This window comes from Carassius auratus, chromosome 16 (assembly GCF_003368295.1).
Source record: "Carassius auratus strain Wakin chromosome 16, ASM336829v1, whole genome shotgun sequence".
In the NCBI taxonomy this organism is placed as follows: Eukaryota; Metazoa; Chordata; class Actinopteri; order Cypriniformes; family Cyprinidae; genus Carassius; species Carassius auratus.
The window spans coordinates 19,064,365-19,080,199 of record NC_039258.1 but is presented as its reverse complement, the minus strand read 5'-3'; the positions used below and the strand labels follow the sequence as shown (position 1 = coordinate 19,080,199).

Here is a 15,835-nt window from a genome sequence, read left to right as displayed (position 1 = left end):
TTATCTAGATCAGTTTTAAGTTAGTTAATAAACACAAATCTATTGCTCAAGGGGTTTGTGGACCCAGGTCTCAGAATTTTATTGCTGTGATTGTTCTTCAAGATTAATTCACGTAAATCATTCATTTTCACACTCATAATATTATAACAAAAAAATGTGTATTTGTTTGCACACTGTGCGTGAATATTTTGACTGTTATTCAGGTCCTTTCACTGCACATTAGAGGAATTAGAGATGAACAATAGGTAGATGAGAGATGTTGTGAGGCCATTGTGCAATAGGAGGTGAACAGTTAGCTGGCATTTTCCAGAGCTGAATAAAATCCGTTTTACAGGGGGCACTGGGTTTGTGTATCCCACAACACACAGGAGTCAGTTCGCTCCAGGGTTTCATCTGAAGAGACGTTACGGTTGAAGGAAAAAGTGGAGACCCACAACGCGCAGCGGCAAACAAGGACCTGGCCTGGTCTCTTCCAGTTCCTTCCTTCGAGTATCGCTCGCGCTCTCCAGTCGACCGTGGAGCGGTGGCGTGAGATGCACCCACAGCGTCCGCTGCCCCAGGCCATGCCCCCCTCACTGGGCCAAAACCTGAGAGATGCAGCTCTGAGGATGGGCCATGGCAAGAACCTGCTGGGAGGGAATGTGGCTTATGGAGTTATCCAGTCTCTTAAAGAGTGCCTCTACTTCTTGCTCTGCTGCTGGTGCATCAAAGAGATCCTGGACTAAGAAAAAGGTAAAACATATCTTTATAAATTTATAATAAAAAAAAAATCATAGAAATTATAACAGTAATTTTATGATGTTTGCCAAATTACCATCTAATAACAATCAGTGTTGGGACCAGAAACTCAGAAAACTTGGTAAGAAACTTACCAACATTCTTTAATATATATATATATATATATATATATATATATATATATACACACACATTGGTTTTATTTCAGTTATTGAAAAAGATTTTTAATCATTTTAATTTGATTTAAGTAAACGATAACTATCTAATAAACTTTTTCTAAAATATATGAGGTTAATGTTTAAAAATACTCGAATGGCAATTCATGTAGATTATTTAAGAATTTAAGAAGGCTCACATTTAGCCTCGACCTCGAGTAAGTGTGTGCAATCTAGTGATGTTACCATTAGAGGTCGCCCTATGCAACTGAAAAAAATCTGAATCTTTTTTGAAGCCTGAATACATTTCATATTACTAAATTAGTGGGTTAATCGTCAGGTGATATTTCAAACAGCTGTACAGTGATATTTATGATGTTTCTTTTTTTCAGTGCTTTTAAGCTGGTGGATGATTCATCACAGATGTGTTGATGCTTTGGCCTGAATCCAGATCTCTTCACACATGCATAAACACTCATGCCTCACAAATATTAGAGGCTGCTGTAGCAATGCACTTTAAAGCAGCACATCACCCAGGCTTCATAGGAGGAATATAGACCACGTCCCTGTCAACATTCTGGTGGTATTCAAACATGTTTTCAATGATACTGTTTGAGAAAATTGTACAATAAAAATAAAAATAAAAGATTGTGCGATTCTTTTTAAATGGCTCACAAAAAAAGGTCTCGAGGATTTTTAATTGGTTTAAAACTTAAGGTACAAACTATGATTGTATAATGTGTGGGCCTAATAGTTTGTGTAAAGACATTACTGCACTACCAAGAAGTACATTTGTGAATACAAATGCAACAGATGCCATAAATATGTGTTAGAATACATATCAAACATTTTACACAAATGTATACAAATTGTTATAATACATGCTGAAAACAGATAGCATATCAGATGATCTATGCAAATAAATATTGTAAACTGATGCATTACACTAAACGCCAGTTTAGAGTCACTTATCTATAGAGTTTGGGTGGGGGGTTGTTTAGGTTATGCTTGCTCATGCAAACCTATTCACCGCAGTGCTAGTGTGTTTTGGGTGGTGGATATGCCATTTTATACAGCTGCCACTTTTGTGGTTTTATGTTATGCCGATTGGTTTTCAAAGTGTTTGCTTACTGATCCATGATAAAAAGTTATAAGCATAAAACGGGTCCATGAATGTGGCTCAGGTCACACTTTTTAAAAGTCTAGGCTCATTTTAGATTATATTACGATTACAACTACTAAAAAATTATTGTAAGTTTTTTATTATTAATTAAAAAAATACAAAAGTTCAATAAGAAACAACAACTGGAATAAGGATACATTAGTAACTATAATTAAAGAGCATCACAAACACAATTTCCTGTTTTTAGGATGTTCTGCTCTTGAAACTTGAAAATTTTCAAATAACAACAAAGCACACAAATGATACTACTGTATATTAAAGTCTTTCTTAAAGAACACCCTCTCCATCTTATCAAGTCTAATACATATGGATGGAGGTTTGTTGGAATCCTTTTCCCATTTGTTTGAGCACATGCTCCTCATTTTCATGTCACCTGCGTTTGTCAGTTTTGTTAGGATCCTTTTCCCATTTGTTTGAGCACATGCTGCTCATTTTCATGTCACCTGCGTTTGTCAGTCACAAAACAAAAGTGTGCTTTGAAGGGCGGAAGATAAAGTATGCTGTCATTGGTGGAGAACGGAGCATGTGGGCGGGACATAGCTCAACGGCAAGCACTGATTGGTGAAAAACTTTCGAGCTCGAACGCCTGTCAACAAAACTGCACACTTGACTTTGCAACTTTGGACAAGACACGAGAGAGTCGTGGAAAATTAAAGCGTTGTTGAAGACGAAAGGTCCTTCAGCGTTACCAGGTATGCTTCTCTTTTAATACTTTTTCCTATTTAACCAAACTCACATGGCATACATGAAGCTTGTGCTGGTTTCTTCTATATTTCCGGTATGTGTATGTAAAGTGCGACTTCGACATTTGCCTGTGGGTTTTATTGAACACTCCCCTTCTGACTTTGTCTGCTTAAAATGTACACAGACGTCTAGAATCCGTGTAACATAGAAACAGACAGAGAACATGCGATATATGACGCATTGAAATCATAATTATGCTGATATTCTCATGACGTGAGATGTGTCCTTGTATGGGCATTTTGTGTCGGAGGAGATGATGATGGGAGAGATAAGAGAGGCACAGAGGACCTAATGAAGCTTTTCCTTTTTTATAAAACAAAAACTGGACTCAACTGGTTCAACAATTTAAAAAATGCACCATGGTAATCAGTCATAATTTCCCCCAAAACAACATACAGTTATTGTTGCTTCTGTAAAATAAGCAATAATTGATATGTTCGTGTATAATACAATAAGTATTTCTAAAAATTTCTTAATTGTATTACGTTAATATGGAACATCTTCCAACCTCATAAAGCTTTCAAAAATTATTTTTTTTTAAGCAAGTAGTTGCAGCTACAGTTTTGTCAGTATTTTAGGCAGCTTAATAAAGCTAAGCTCTTGTCTGTGAACTAAAAGTGTGATAAAGTTAAATAAAATAACTTGAATAAACATTTATCATTATTTTTATTTGAATGTATTTAATCAGTATTTTCAGTTTTTGTAATAGAATCGTCCTGGATAATACCTTATTGGTGCACTTCTTTCTGTGTTATTTATAGCGTTATCTATTTCAGACATTCTTCTATATCCCCAAGTCTCATGGCTACATTGAAGAAAAACTCTCATGGGAGCCACATTATTAGCAGACCCAAATTACTGCGAAAGGAAAAAGATCCTTATTAAAGAGTGAAGTGTGTCACAAAGTGGTATGTCGTGATTAGGCCTCTTTCATTTTTGCAATTCTCATGGAAGATTCACTATTTCAGCTTAACAGGATCCCATTCTTGCTCTGTTTATGCCAGACCTATTTAATATTACGATCTACTTTATATTCAAAAGATTTAGCACAAATGTAAGAATGTTTGAATATGGTGCTGTAATTCATCGAAATGGCTACTAGTCTTTGACCCACTTGGAAAAGTAGCTCACGTCTTTCTCGGTTTTCTGGTAGTTAGCTCTGTAGGTCCATTGCTTTGTTTTATCAGTGCTGTCTGTATGTGTATAACTCCACCATTCTCTCCTGCATTGATGCCTTCTGGGCTGTTTCACTTGACATCCTTAGTTACACAGTTCTTTGCAAAAATATTTGCCAGCCATGGAGCTGTTGGTGTAACTAATGGGACAACACAAGGATAATACTAATGGAGCTCCAGCTTTTCCAGCATATGTGATGTATGCAAATTAGGGGTGTGACGAGACACTTATCCCACGAGACGAGACGAGACACGAGACTGGGTCAACGAGAATGAGACGACAAGATTTTTAGACTTTTTTTTTTAAAAGAAATTCTCGATGAAATATATAGGGGAAAATTGTCTTTTATTCAACTGAAAAACACAAAATCAATTTGTACTTTTGAAATTAAACATCTATTTTTAATAATTGTTATGCAGTAACAAACAACATGTAAACACTGCAGAAGGTTTTGCCACAAAGTCAACTGACAGGCAAGTAATTGCACAAAAATTATAAATAATCAATGAAAATAATAATAATAATAATAATAAATAATAATAATAATAAATAAACAACACAAATATCCCTTTAAAGTGGAAGTGAAGCAATCAGTCAAGTTTATTATTTAGTAAACTGATTTAATGTATCAATTTAAACGCATAAAGCAGTGGTTCCCAAACTGGGGGTGCAGCCAGGCTGAGGGATGAAATCCATTCGATTTTTTCCTAAATTTTGTTTAAAAATTATTCTTTTTTTTATTTTTAATTTTTCTCAACTCCTTTTTAATAATTAAATTAAATTTTATTAATTAAAAGTGTTCTATGACTTTTTTGAGAGTCTAGATGGTGACTCTTTTGTGGAATTGATGGACATTGAAAGTATATAGACAAGTATGTTATTGCTGTATTATTTTTTATTATTATTATTATTTTAGTATATTTATGTATTTTTAAGGTTATTGTTGAGTTCACTTACGTATTACTATTTTTATTTATTTTATTATTATTATTATTATTATTATTATTATTATTATTTATGTATATATAGGTAATATGTGTGTCATAATGAAAAATTTAACTCTTGTCTTAATCTGTATGTAAATCTTTGAAAATAAAATGAAATGAAATTAAAATTAATAAAAGATAATGTCTAATTCATTAAAATCATCAAATTCTGTTTTAGCATGTCTAATTGTTTGAATGTATAAACAACTTATGAATGTTTACCTCAGATATTTTGTGTCGTGTATTTACATTTTTCTGGTCATCAAATGAAGGCATAAAACATTAATTTCATTTATCATGTATCTTTTAATTATTGAAAATTAAGCAAACTTTATTTCATGGCGAACAAAGTGGATTTACTATTCAAATTAAAACATTGAAGAAATGTTGTATGATTAATCCTTAAAAAAGAATGTATGTTTTTATTTTAGTAGTAGCAGACGTAGTAATAGGCTGTGTACATTCTGCAAAAAAATTTGACGGATTGCCACTAATACCTTTACAGTTCTGTGTATTTGATATGACTCTAGTTTTACTCAAATCAAATGGGAAAATGATCATGAAGTGACTCTCAGAGTAGTTCTGGAGTTGTTGTTTTTGTGTTTATGTCCTCATGTAGTAAGACGACAGACGCTGAAATCACCGCGAGCGTCACACAGGCTTCTGTGTGTAGTAAATTAAATGCACGTCTGCGCCATTCATTAACAGAGACACAGAAAACATGCAGGACTCACTTTAAATCGACTTTTGCGGCTTCATATTCACATATAAGATACATATCGTGATTTGATTTAAGTGTAATGACCTACTTTTGATTGATTAATCAGTTCAAAATTTGACAAATTCCGTGACATTCCGCGTTAAACTATGAATTCTGTTTTTATGACTGGATAAAGACTACACTGTGTCATTTTCCCGTTTATCACGTGCTCGCTTGCCTGATGTGAACATAACATCTTACATACCACCACTGGTGAAAGGGCAAGTGTAATGCAAATATATTTTTAAGGTCTGTGCAAGGGGATCGTCGTCACACCCCTAATGCAAATACATTAGTTCTGTACGTGCTCAAGGTCCTTTACATATCCTTTACTTCTCTACATTTTAACATTTTGGACTCATGCAATGAAACTCAACCCACAGTAAAGATGACTCTTAAATGTTGTTGTCTAATGTGCTGGTGTTTTTCAGTTGCTGGACGGAGCCACTAGGGGGCAATGTCTGAAACCAGCAGCAGTGCCAATGGCAACAGCTGGACTCTTCTTACTCCGGAGGTAAAGGTGTGTTTCAGCGTCAGAGGCCTGGGTAAAAGTCTTTATATACAGGCGTCAATGACATTACATTCTATCTGTCAATTTGTTCAAACCTAATATGCAAATTCATACATGCAGTGACTTGAATACACATCTTTTGTTTACATGGGTGTGGTATTTATGAATAATTAATGGAGGCGTAGTATTCATGTAGTATAATCAAGTAATCATTATATTTGTAATAATAATAGTAATATATACACTCATATGGGGAAAATGGTATTAATTGATGTCCTGATATCATAATGAAAAAACAAGGTCTTAGTGTGGTAAAACTTCAGAAAATCATCATTCATGAATCTAATGATTAATTATATTTATAGTAATTGTAGTAATATAATAATAATAATTACAATATTATTTTTTAATAATAATATTATTCTTATTATTATTAATACATTTACATAATACATAACCTTTTTGAGTGATTCAGAAGCATACATTCACATGTGGAAATTACTTGGTGGTGACATTTTTATGAGATATTTATTTTGAAATTATTATGAAAATCCTTCAACATTGTTAAAAATCCTTCACATTTTTAAAGTATATTTTTAAGCTTGTTTAATACTCACTTTGTAGGATATTGTGCCAAAACAATCCTCAAATGATGTATGAGATTAGGTCTGTTTGACAGAGGCACTTTTCTTGTGCAGGAGTCTGGAGTTGAGAATGTGGGTCATGTAGCCGAAGGTCTTAAGCTCGAGGGGCAGATGTCAAAAGCACCTGAGCCCTCACCGGAGGCCCACAGTGACCCGGAGAAGCACTCCTCTGAAGCATCTGCTCACCAGCTGGAGACAGAGACATCCACACAGATGCAGTCTGACCCAGCTCTCACCCACGAGTCCAAGCCTCCAGAGCTATCTCAGGTGTCCTTCCTCAAATAAACGCTTCAGATGATCTAAAACCCTGATGGCCATAACCTATTTTACTATATGACGTTTAGGTCAGCCAAAAAAATGAAATTGTCATTCAGTCATCCTTTTTTAATGTAAAATAGTAACTAAATCTACCAAAATGTTAAGCAGGGAACGTCTCCAGAGACGAGTGAGGGTCGGGCCCAGCTGAATGCAGCACATGTCAGTGAAGAGCCCAGCTCTGTCGGTGCCACTGTTGAGGACATCAGCTCCTGGACCCCTGACCGTGAGAAACAAGGTCTTCCAGAGAGCCCAGTTACTTCCACTGCTGATGTCGATTCATTCTCGGACTCTTACACTCACATAAGTCCTACCTCTGGATCAAGTCCACATCCTGCTTCAGTTGGTCAGGAAAGAGACTGGTTTCAATCGGATGAAGGTGAGAGATCATGTCACATACTTTGTTACCTTTTATATCTATTTTTCTGTTCATTTGATTTTGAGCGAGTTTGTTTTTGATATTTGTTTTCTGTATGTATCTGTGTTTAAATTGTGTATATATCTTTAAAGTGTTGGTGGGGGTCAACACGGAGCTTAACTGCAGCTGGCAGGTCTGTGATGGAATAATGATGGACTTGCACGATGACTGGTGGCAGCTTGACAGCTTGATTTTCTGTTTATTGTTTTGAATGTATATATAAATACAGTGTGTCCGATCTGATTACATTTCAGATGCATCATTCTCTCTTGTTTTTCGCTCTTTTTCTTAAGATGAAAATTTGCTTGTACCTGCATCATGAAAACACTACAGATTTAGTTTTTATTTCCCAAATCTTTTCAAACGGTGTAAAATTGTGTGTCAGTGTTTGTCATTTGGAAATGTATGCTCTTTTATGTAATTTGAAGAAAGGCATGAGGCTACAGCAGAATCAAAGGAAGATGTTGGCCCTGGTACTTTTAGTAGCTTGTGTGACACATCAGAATACACTACAATTCAAAATATTATGCTCAGTAGGATTTTTAAATGTTTTTTTAAAAGTCACAGCTAGTCTCTTACGCTCACCAAGGCTGCATTTATTTGGTCAAAAATACAGTAAAAAAGTAAAATCCTAAAATATTTATATTTTAATATATTAAACTGTTTCCTATTTTAAACTAATTTGAAGTGTTAGTTTTTCCTGTGATACCAAAACTGAATTTTTAGCAGCCATTAACCCAGTTTTCAGTGTCACATGATCATTCCAAAATATGCTGATTTTGAGATCAAGAAACATCTCTTATTATTATCAATGTTGAAAACAGTTGTGGTGCTTAGTATTTTTGTAAAAACTGTGATTTGTATTTCAGAATTGTTTGATGAATAGAACTTACAAAAATCACATTTATTGGAAATATTAATCTTTTGCAACATTATAAATGTCACGTTTGTTTAAATGAATGCTTCCTTGCTGAATAAATGTATGAATTTATTTTCTAAAATCTTTCTGACCCCAAGCATTTGAATGGTTTTGTAAATGTTTGATCATTTAGCTTGGAGATGCTTCAGTGTGGCATGTTTTAGTCGTCTTGAGAAGAGTTTAATGCTGGATCAGTGAAGCTGCAGACCAGACTGATGACGGGACCGTGGGGAGTTCCAGAAATAGAGCCTCAGTCTCAGTACACGAGCGTGGCCTTGATTCTCCAGACAACCCTAACCCTACAATCAGAGAATAGTGAATGCTTGATAATATGTTCCAGGGCCAAATAAGGATGTTCATGTCCTACTCTTGCAAATAATGTTTGCTATTATATGAAGCATCCATAAAAGCCACTTTAAACTATTTAAAAACAAAACAGCAATTTGACTGCTGCACTAACCAGCTGGAAAAAAGTTTGCTTGTTTTTGTCAGTTGCAATGCAGTTGTGTATTTGTCTAATACTTACTGAATACCTCCCAATAATCATGTGCCCCTTTTCTGTTTAGAGTCTAAAGAAGTGTTGGAAACAAACGGGAGGGAGGGGGATGGTTTACGAAAGAGAAAAATCTCCCACCTGGGCTCTTTGGACAAGACTGAGGCAGAAGATGATGAAGATGGGGAGGAGGAAGATTTTCAGCCACCTCAAAGAGAAGAGGAAACGGTCTTTTCTTTGAACAAGTGCATCATTGCAGCTGTAATTCTTCTTGGACTAGGGACCATTTTCTTCTCTGGTGAGCATCAGGCCGCTAGTTTTCACACTCTTGAATTAAATCAAATGAAAAACAGTTTGCTGTATTCAAGAAATCCAGATCTTAGCATATTCAAATAATGAAATAATAAATTTCACTTTAATAATTATTCCTAAATATACTTAATTACCATATTCAGCATATTTATATACCACTGGGGTTCAGTGGTAGAGCATTGCTTTAGTTGCGCAAAAGGTTGTGGGTTTGATTCCCAGGGTACACGTTAGGTTAAAAAATTGTTAGCCTGAATGCACTGTAAGTCGCTTTGGATAAAAGTGTCTGGTAAATGTAATTAAAAAAAAAAAAAAAAAAAAAAAAAAATATATATATATATATATATTTATGTCAGTACTAATAGTATAATGTCAACATAATGGTTTGAGTTATTTATTTTTATTTATGTTTTTCAAAATTCTAAAACTTTCCATGTTTAAATTTAAATTTTTTAAAATTTGAATCCAGTTTTTTCCGTTTGATTTCATAAATGGGATAAAGACAATGCTCTTAGGCCATCGTTTTAGGTTGTGAGTCACTAGAGACGTCTACATGAACTACATATTCAGAATGTGTGATGAACATTTATGAGATAATCAACTTTTCTAAGACTCTTTGACAAAGTGGTATTGAATATGGTGTGTCATAAAATGGTGCATGTGACCAAAAGAACCTAAGCAGTGGCCCATATCATAGAGTGAATTTTAATATGTTCCTGTGTCTGAGACTGAGGTGTATTGTTCCACAGGTATGCTCATGGACCCAGATGATGGTAGGAAGAGTGAGAGTGTTTGTGTCTCTTTGTGAGTTTGAATGGAGCAATGAAAAGCTTAAGCTCAATGTAATTTGCTGGTGAATGGATGCTGCAGTTGTAAATATGCATGTGCTTTTGCATATGTGCTGGATATGAACCACTGGCTCTCAGCCTTTGGACGCTGATGCCCCTCATTGTCCACAACAACATTCAAATGATCCATGACCTTTCCATTTAGGATAGGATAAGAATACCAAAAAAAAAAAAAAAATGTGTGTGTGTATATATGCTTATTCAAAGTTTCTCCTTGATAAAATATTTTAGAGCTTTGCTAATCTGTAAAATGCATATTCATAAAATGTATTAATTTCAGTGTCTAGACTGGTTGTTCAAGAAAAAAAACACACACATACAATTTTTAATATGATTAATAATTTTTTTAAGTTTATTATTTATTATTATTTAAATAATGCTTGTTAAATACTATATGTAATTTAAGGGATATTTAAGCCAAAAATGAAAATGCTTTTATCAAGTAGTTTTAAACCTGTATGAGTTTTTTTCTTCTGTTGAACATTAAAAATATATTTTGATGAATGCTAGTAACCAAACAGCTGTTGCTCCCCATTGACTTTCATAGTATGGAAAATAAAAACACTATGGAAGTCAGTGGAGCCCAGAAACTGTTTGGTTACTAGCATGTATTAAAAGACCATTTTGTGTTCATCAGAAGAAAGTCAGTCATACAGGAATGGATCAACTTAAGGGTCATTAAATGATGAGAGACTTTTAATTTTTGGGTGCGAGTTGCAGTTTTCAGGGCGCTGGCTAAATTATGTTTGAGCTAAGCTTTGTGATGCAGAGTAACTCATGACAGTTGCATTTGAAATGGTGTGTGCAGCATGTTTAACTTCCTGTGATGTCACAGAGGTTTAACCACTCTGAACAACTGGGAAACATCGAAACACCACATCAGATATGGTGACACAACCGTGAGATGAATAATGCATACATCTAGGAAATTAATCCGATTTAATCTGGAACATTGCATGTTATATTTAAGTCACTGCTGGAACCGCATGCTTTCTGTGTGATCTCTCAGTCCCATTTACGTTGTGTTATAGCTCCATATTAGCTTCCTCATCTTCATCACATTGGCCAATGATCGATATGTGATTGTGATTGTTGTCATGTTATTCTTCTCGATTTGCTTGATCCTCCTGCGTTTTCCTCTCAGAAGCAGACATGGATGTTGCAGAGCTGAAGGACCCAACAAATCAGGTCAGTTAATTTGCTCTTCTTTTTTATATGATTTTACACACTTGAAATGTATATTTTGCAAGTATGTCATGTGTTGGTTATCTGTTTGTAATAGGAGTGGCTGAATCCTGAGATCCCCAAAGACACACCTGTTGGTCTTCAGCCTCCAGATACTTTGAGCAAACAGGCAAAAGAAGATCAGCAAATATTGGTACTACAGGAACAGCTTCAGGTACAGACATGTGCAGACCTGTATTAAATGAAGCCAAGAGTTTAAGAGAGGGAAACACAATTACAAGTAAATAGGCTGGTTCTGCTAGCGAACCTTTAAAAGTGGATATGTAAATATCTTTAATACTGTTCCTCAAGGTTTCTATGACCAAGCGCTGTTGTAATTTACTTTTGCATGATTGTTATATTAAATTAGCCTAGTTCTGATTTTACATCGTTTTCTTTTTTTTGTCACAAAAAAAGCATGGATATGGTCAGTTTCTGGGGTTTCTGTTGTTCAGTTTTAATTTTTGCCCTGTTTGTAAACTCAGCAACATCAAGTTGAACTGAAAGCAGCACAACTTCAGGCAGAGGAGGGAGAGAAAGAGCGTATGAGGAGAGAAGAGCTGGAGAAGGAGTATGAGAGGATAAAAGGAGAACTAGATCGAGTACCTGCTCTTCAGAAGGAGCTGGAGCAAGAGAACGAGAGAATGAAAGAAGAAAGTTCGAGAGCAAAGAAAGAGCTGGATGCCCTGCCATCACTACAGAGTGAACTGGAGCATCTGAGAGCTAAAGTTTCACAGCTCACACAGAGCACAGGTGCAGTAAACACACGCACACACACTGACAGCAGTCATCCATCGGTGAAACACGTTTTATAAAAAAAAAACATGCATTTCCTACATTTTGTTTTAAAATGCAAAGCACATGAAATTTTTTTATTATAAATGGTTAATGTTATATGTATATTTGAGAATTTATTTATGTTAAGGACAATGATTTTGTATTGTTTTCTGTGGGTAAAAAAAAATATAAATATATATATATATATATATATATATATATATATATATATATATATATATATATATATATATATATATGTATATGTATATGTATATATTAAAAAAATTAAATAAAACTTCATCTTAACTCTCCTCCAGGAAGAGCAGAATCTGTTCCTCCCATTGCAGCTTCTCAGATGCCCTCTGCTGGAGACAAAAGTGATGTACCACTGACGGAAAAACAAGACATGAAGCCCAGAAAGACATGGGACAAAAAGAGTGAGGAGAAGGAACAAAGCAAGGGAGACAAAGAATGGAAAAAGAAGAAAGGTGGAAAAAAGGTAAATGACGAAGAAAGTAAGGAGAGAGTGTCTGAGGGAAAACATACTAAGGAACAGAAAGACTGGAAAAAAGATAAAAGCCACCAAGAGGCAGGTAAAGCAGAGAAGGGAAAAGAAGAGAGAAAAGAGTGGAAAAAGGACAAAAAACAAGATTATGATAAAATGGGCAAAGAAAGTGTAGACAAGAAAGATTTTAAGGAGTGGGAAGAGAAAAAAGAATGGAAGGAAGATAAAAAGGGGAAGAAAGACAAACATGTAGGACAGGATGAGAGGAGAAGAGACAAGAAAGACTGGAAGGATACTGGGAACAAGAAAGAGAAAGAAGAAAATGAATGGAAACAACAGAGAGGGGAGCGGAAAGAGGACAAAGACTGGAAAAGCGATAAACGGAGTGGTGGGAAGGACCATAAAGAATGGAAAGAGAAAAGGAAAGATGAATGGAAAGGTGAAAAAGAGTGGAGAAAGGAAAAGAGTGAGGGAAAACACAGTGATAAGACTGAGAAGAAATGGAAAAGAGACAAAGAATTTCCAAAAGAGTATAATGAAAAGGAGGAGAAGAAACAAAGAGAGTCACAAGATAGAGAATGGTCAAGAGAGGGAATAAAGGAGGAGAAAAAAAAGAAGATAAAATATAGTCCCAATGAAAAGGCGAAACAACACAAGGAGAAACGTAGGCATGGAGCACCAGACGAGACCTTCTCCCATCACCATTACGACCATGAGAACCACTGGACCAAACAGAGAGAGCGCATTCAGCGGGAGACGTGCAGCGGTGTGACAGACTGTGCTCAGGTCGAGGGTCTCTCTCCCGTCAGCCTGCAGGACTTCCAGACCCTTCTCCAGTCCTACCTGAACAAGCTCCAGGACCAGGACCAGGCCTCCAGGAAGGAGGAGCTCAGTAAGCTGGTGAAGGAGTTCTTCACGGATGGAGTGTTCGCTCATGATCGGATGCCGTTCAGGGAGTTCGTGGAAGACGTGGGGGACATTTTGGAGGACATGGCTGAAGGAGAAGACAGCGACAGCGAGGGAGAGGAGAGCGAGGAAGATGACGATGATGAGATGGAAGAATTTGAAAGGGAGGCAATGGAGAAATTTGCTCTTCCAGAGAAAGTGAGGAAGGTTGAGAAGAAGGGAGAGCAGAAGAAAGAGAGCAGAAGAGTGAAAGTTTGAAGGTTCCTCATTGGGATTTAGAGGTTTAAAGAAAAGGTACATCCGCAAACAGTTGGGCCAGATTTTCTGCTTACTAATGTAATGTGTCATTTAAAAGAGCTTATTCATTTTGATCAGTATGGCTTTGCTTTTTCTTTTCATGGATAAAGCATTACTGTAAAACCTCAGTGATGGTTTCCTTCCTTCCTAACATCATTTTTCATTACTTTCATTACCTTTACTTGAAAATTTTATACAACGTCAAATAAAGACTCATTGAGAGTCCCTTGTTCAGTCATTTAAAGCTCTGGGGCTGGATTCATGAAATGTGGTTAAGAAATTTTTTTTTATTATTATTTTATTAAAATTTTATTTTATTCTTATTTGTTATTTTAAGAAATGTATAGAATATTGTTTCTTTGTGACAAGAATTCTTAAGGTTTTTATTATTATTATTTTTAAGATTGTTCTTAAAATAGCTGTAAGAGAATTAACATTTTTGAAAAATCTTCAAAATAATTCTAAAATATATTTTACCTGACTACACAGATGATTAATAAATTAATTTGACCGTTACAATGTTAAAATAAAAACATTTCAACATTATAATACTAGCTAAATATAATGCATATTATTACTACTGCATTTTAATTTTTAATACACCGGATGTATAATTATTAGGCACATGATATTCTGATGATATTTTTTTTTTTCAAACTAATTTGACCAATTCCAAACCACATCAGTCGTAATAACTACTATTGATTTAGTATTTAATAATTTAGAAGTAATATATAATTGTCCATGGAGGCTGGAAGAGTAAAACTCCTTATATTCAGGTGTGTAAAATTATTAAGCATATTTTCTTTTACATATAGAATGATCCAATTAAATCCCCATGAGAAATATTCAAAACTAATACAATATAGAAATTGTTTTTAATATTTCTCATGGGGATCTAATCATTTTTAAAGTAAGAGTTAAACCTCTTTTTTTTTTTTTTTGGCTCATTTTATCTTTAAAAGGAAACCTGCCTAATAATTCTGCTCACCTGAATATAAGGAGTTTTTACTTCCAGCCTTCATGGACAATTATATATTACTTATAAATGTTCAAATACAAAATCAATATTGGTTATTATTAAGGTTGATGTCATTTGAAATTGGTAAAATGTGCTTGGAAAAAAATATCAGAATAATAATGTGCCTAATAATTCTGCATGTGGTGTATAATGTTGCATACTCATAGGTTTGTCGAATGTATATTCAAGATTAGAAATACCGTGGGTTATTAGACAAGTTGCAATTAGACAAAAAAAAAGTTTATAGATGAATAAACTAACTGTTAATATTTACCAAGTATTAAGTAAATTGTTGTGATATAAAACAACTTTAACCTTAGTATACAATCAGCAAGTCAAATTTTATCATTATTTTATTCTTACAAAAGAAAAAGATTATTCCTAAAAAAATAAATGTGTTCTTAAGACAATATCTGAGATGTATTTTAATAATTTCACTTAAACTTCTCATTTATCTTTAGAACATTCTTAATTTTGTTTTGTTAAGAAGATATTCATAAATCTAGCTCCAGAAAAGAAGGCAACAGTGTCGAGAACTGAAGGAGTTTTCTTGGAACTGATCTACTGTTACACAAAATGTCACAAATATGATATTTGTGTGGGAATATTCATCAGAAGAATGTAGTTAAGTGTTGAATGTGAGAGTCATTTGTAATCTTTTACAGTCACTTAACGATCTGTGTTCATTTTGGATCATATCTAGCTTATACAGTGTGTAAAGATATTAGACTGTTTGAGTTTTATTAATGTGTATCATTTTGGTTCTGCTTTTTTGAATTCTTTAAATTATTTTGTTTGTCTTTAGGGTCTCCTGACCCAATGTTTTTGGTTTGTTTCAGAGGTTCACTAGTATTTATAACATTTTATGGAGGATATCGTTAGTAAGTAATATGCTTGTATTGT

The 15,835-nt window shown here is 34.6% G+C and overlaps 2 protein-coding genes across 7 annotated transcripts; both read left to right on the top strand.

The window, feature by feature from the left end:
* Window positions 1-55: 55 nt before the first annotated feature.
* On the top strand, window positions 56-1,802 carry LOC113116471 (lens epithelial cell protein LEP503-like). Its single transcript, XM_026284661.1, has 2 exons — window positions 56-732; window positions 1,286-1,802. Exon 1 carries the CDS (start codon window positions 534-536, stop codon window positions 723-725), a length of 192 nt encoding a protein of 63 aa, XP_026140446.1. The 5' UTR covers window positions 56-533; the 3' UTR covers window positions 726-732; window positions 1,286-1,802.
* Window positions 1,803-2,622: 820 nt separating this feature from the next.
* Window positions 2,623-14,136, top strand: LOC113116468 (pre-B-cell leukemia transcription factor-interacting protein 1-like). Of its 6 annotated transcripts, none has more exons than XM_026284653.1 (10): window positions 2,623-2,768; window positions 6,174-6,256; window positions 6,952-7,164; window positions 7,321-7,591; window positions 9,116-9,340; window positions 10,101-10,124; window positions 11,344-11,387; window positions 11,482-11,598; window positions 11,909-12,176; window positions 12,521-14,136. In XM_026284653.1, the coding sequence occupies exons 2-10, from the start codon at window positions 6,200-6,202 to the stop codon at window positions 13,870-13,872; spliced, it is 2,571 nt and encodes an 856-aa protein (XP_026140438.1). In that variant the 5' UTR covers window positions 2,623-2,768; window positions 6,174-6,199; the 3' UTR covers window positions 13,873-14,136. The 6 variants fall into 6 exon arrangements, with proteins under 6 accessions (XP_026140438.1, XP_026140436.1, XP_026140437.1 ...); XM_026284651.1 differs by having other exon boundaries at window positions 6,174-6,262; window positions 7,324-7,591; XM_026284652.1 differs by having other exon boundaries at window positions 6,174-6,262; window positions 11,347-11,387.
* The last annotated feature ends 1,699 nt before the right edge of the window (window positions 14,137-15,835 follow it).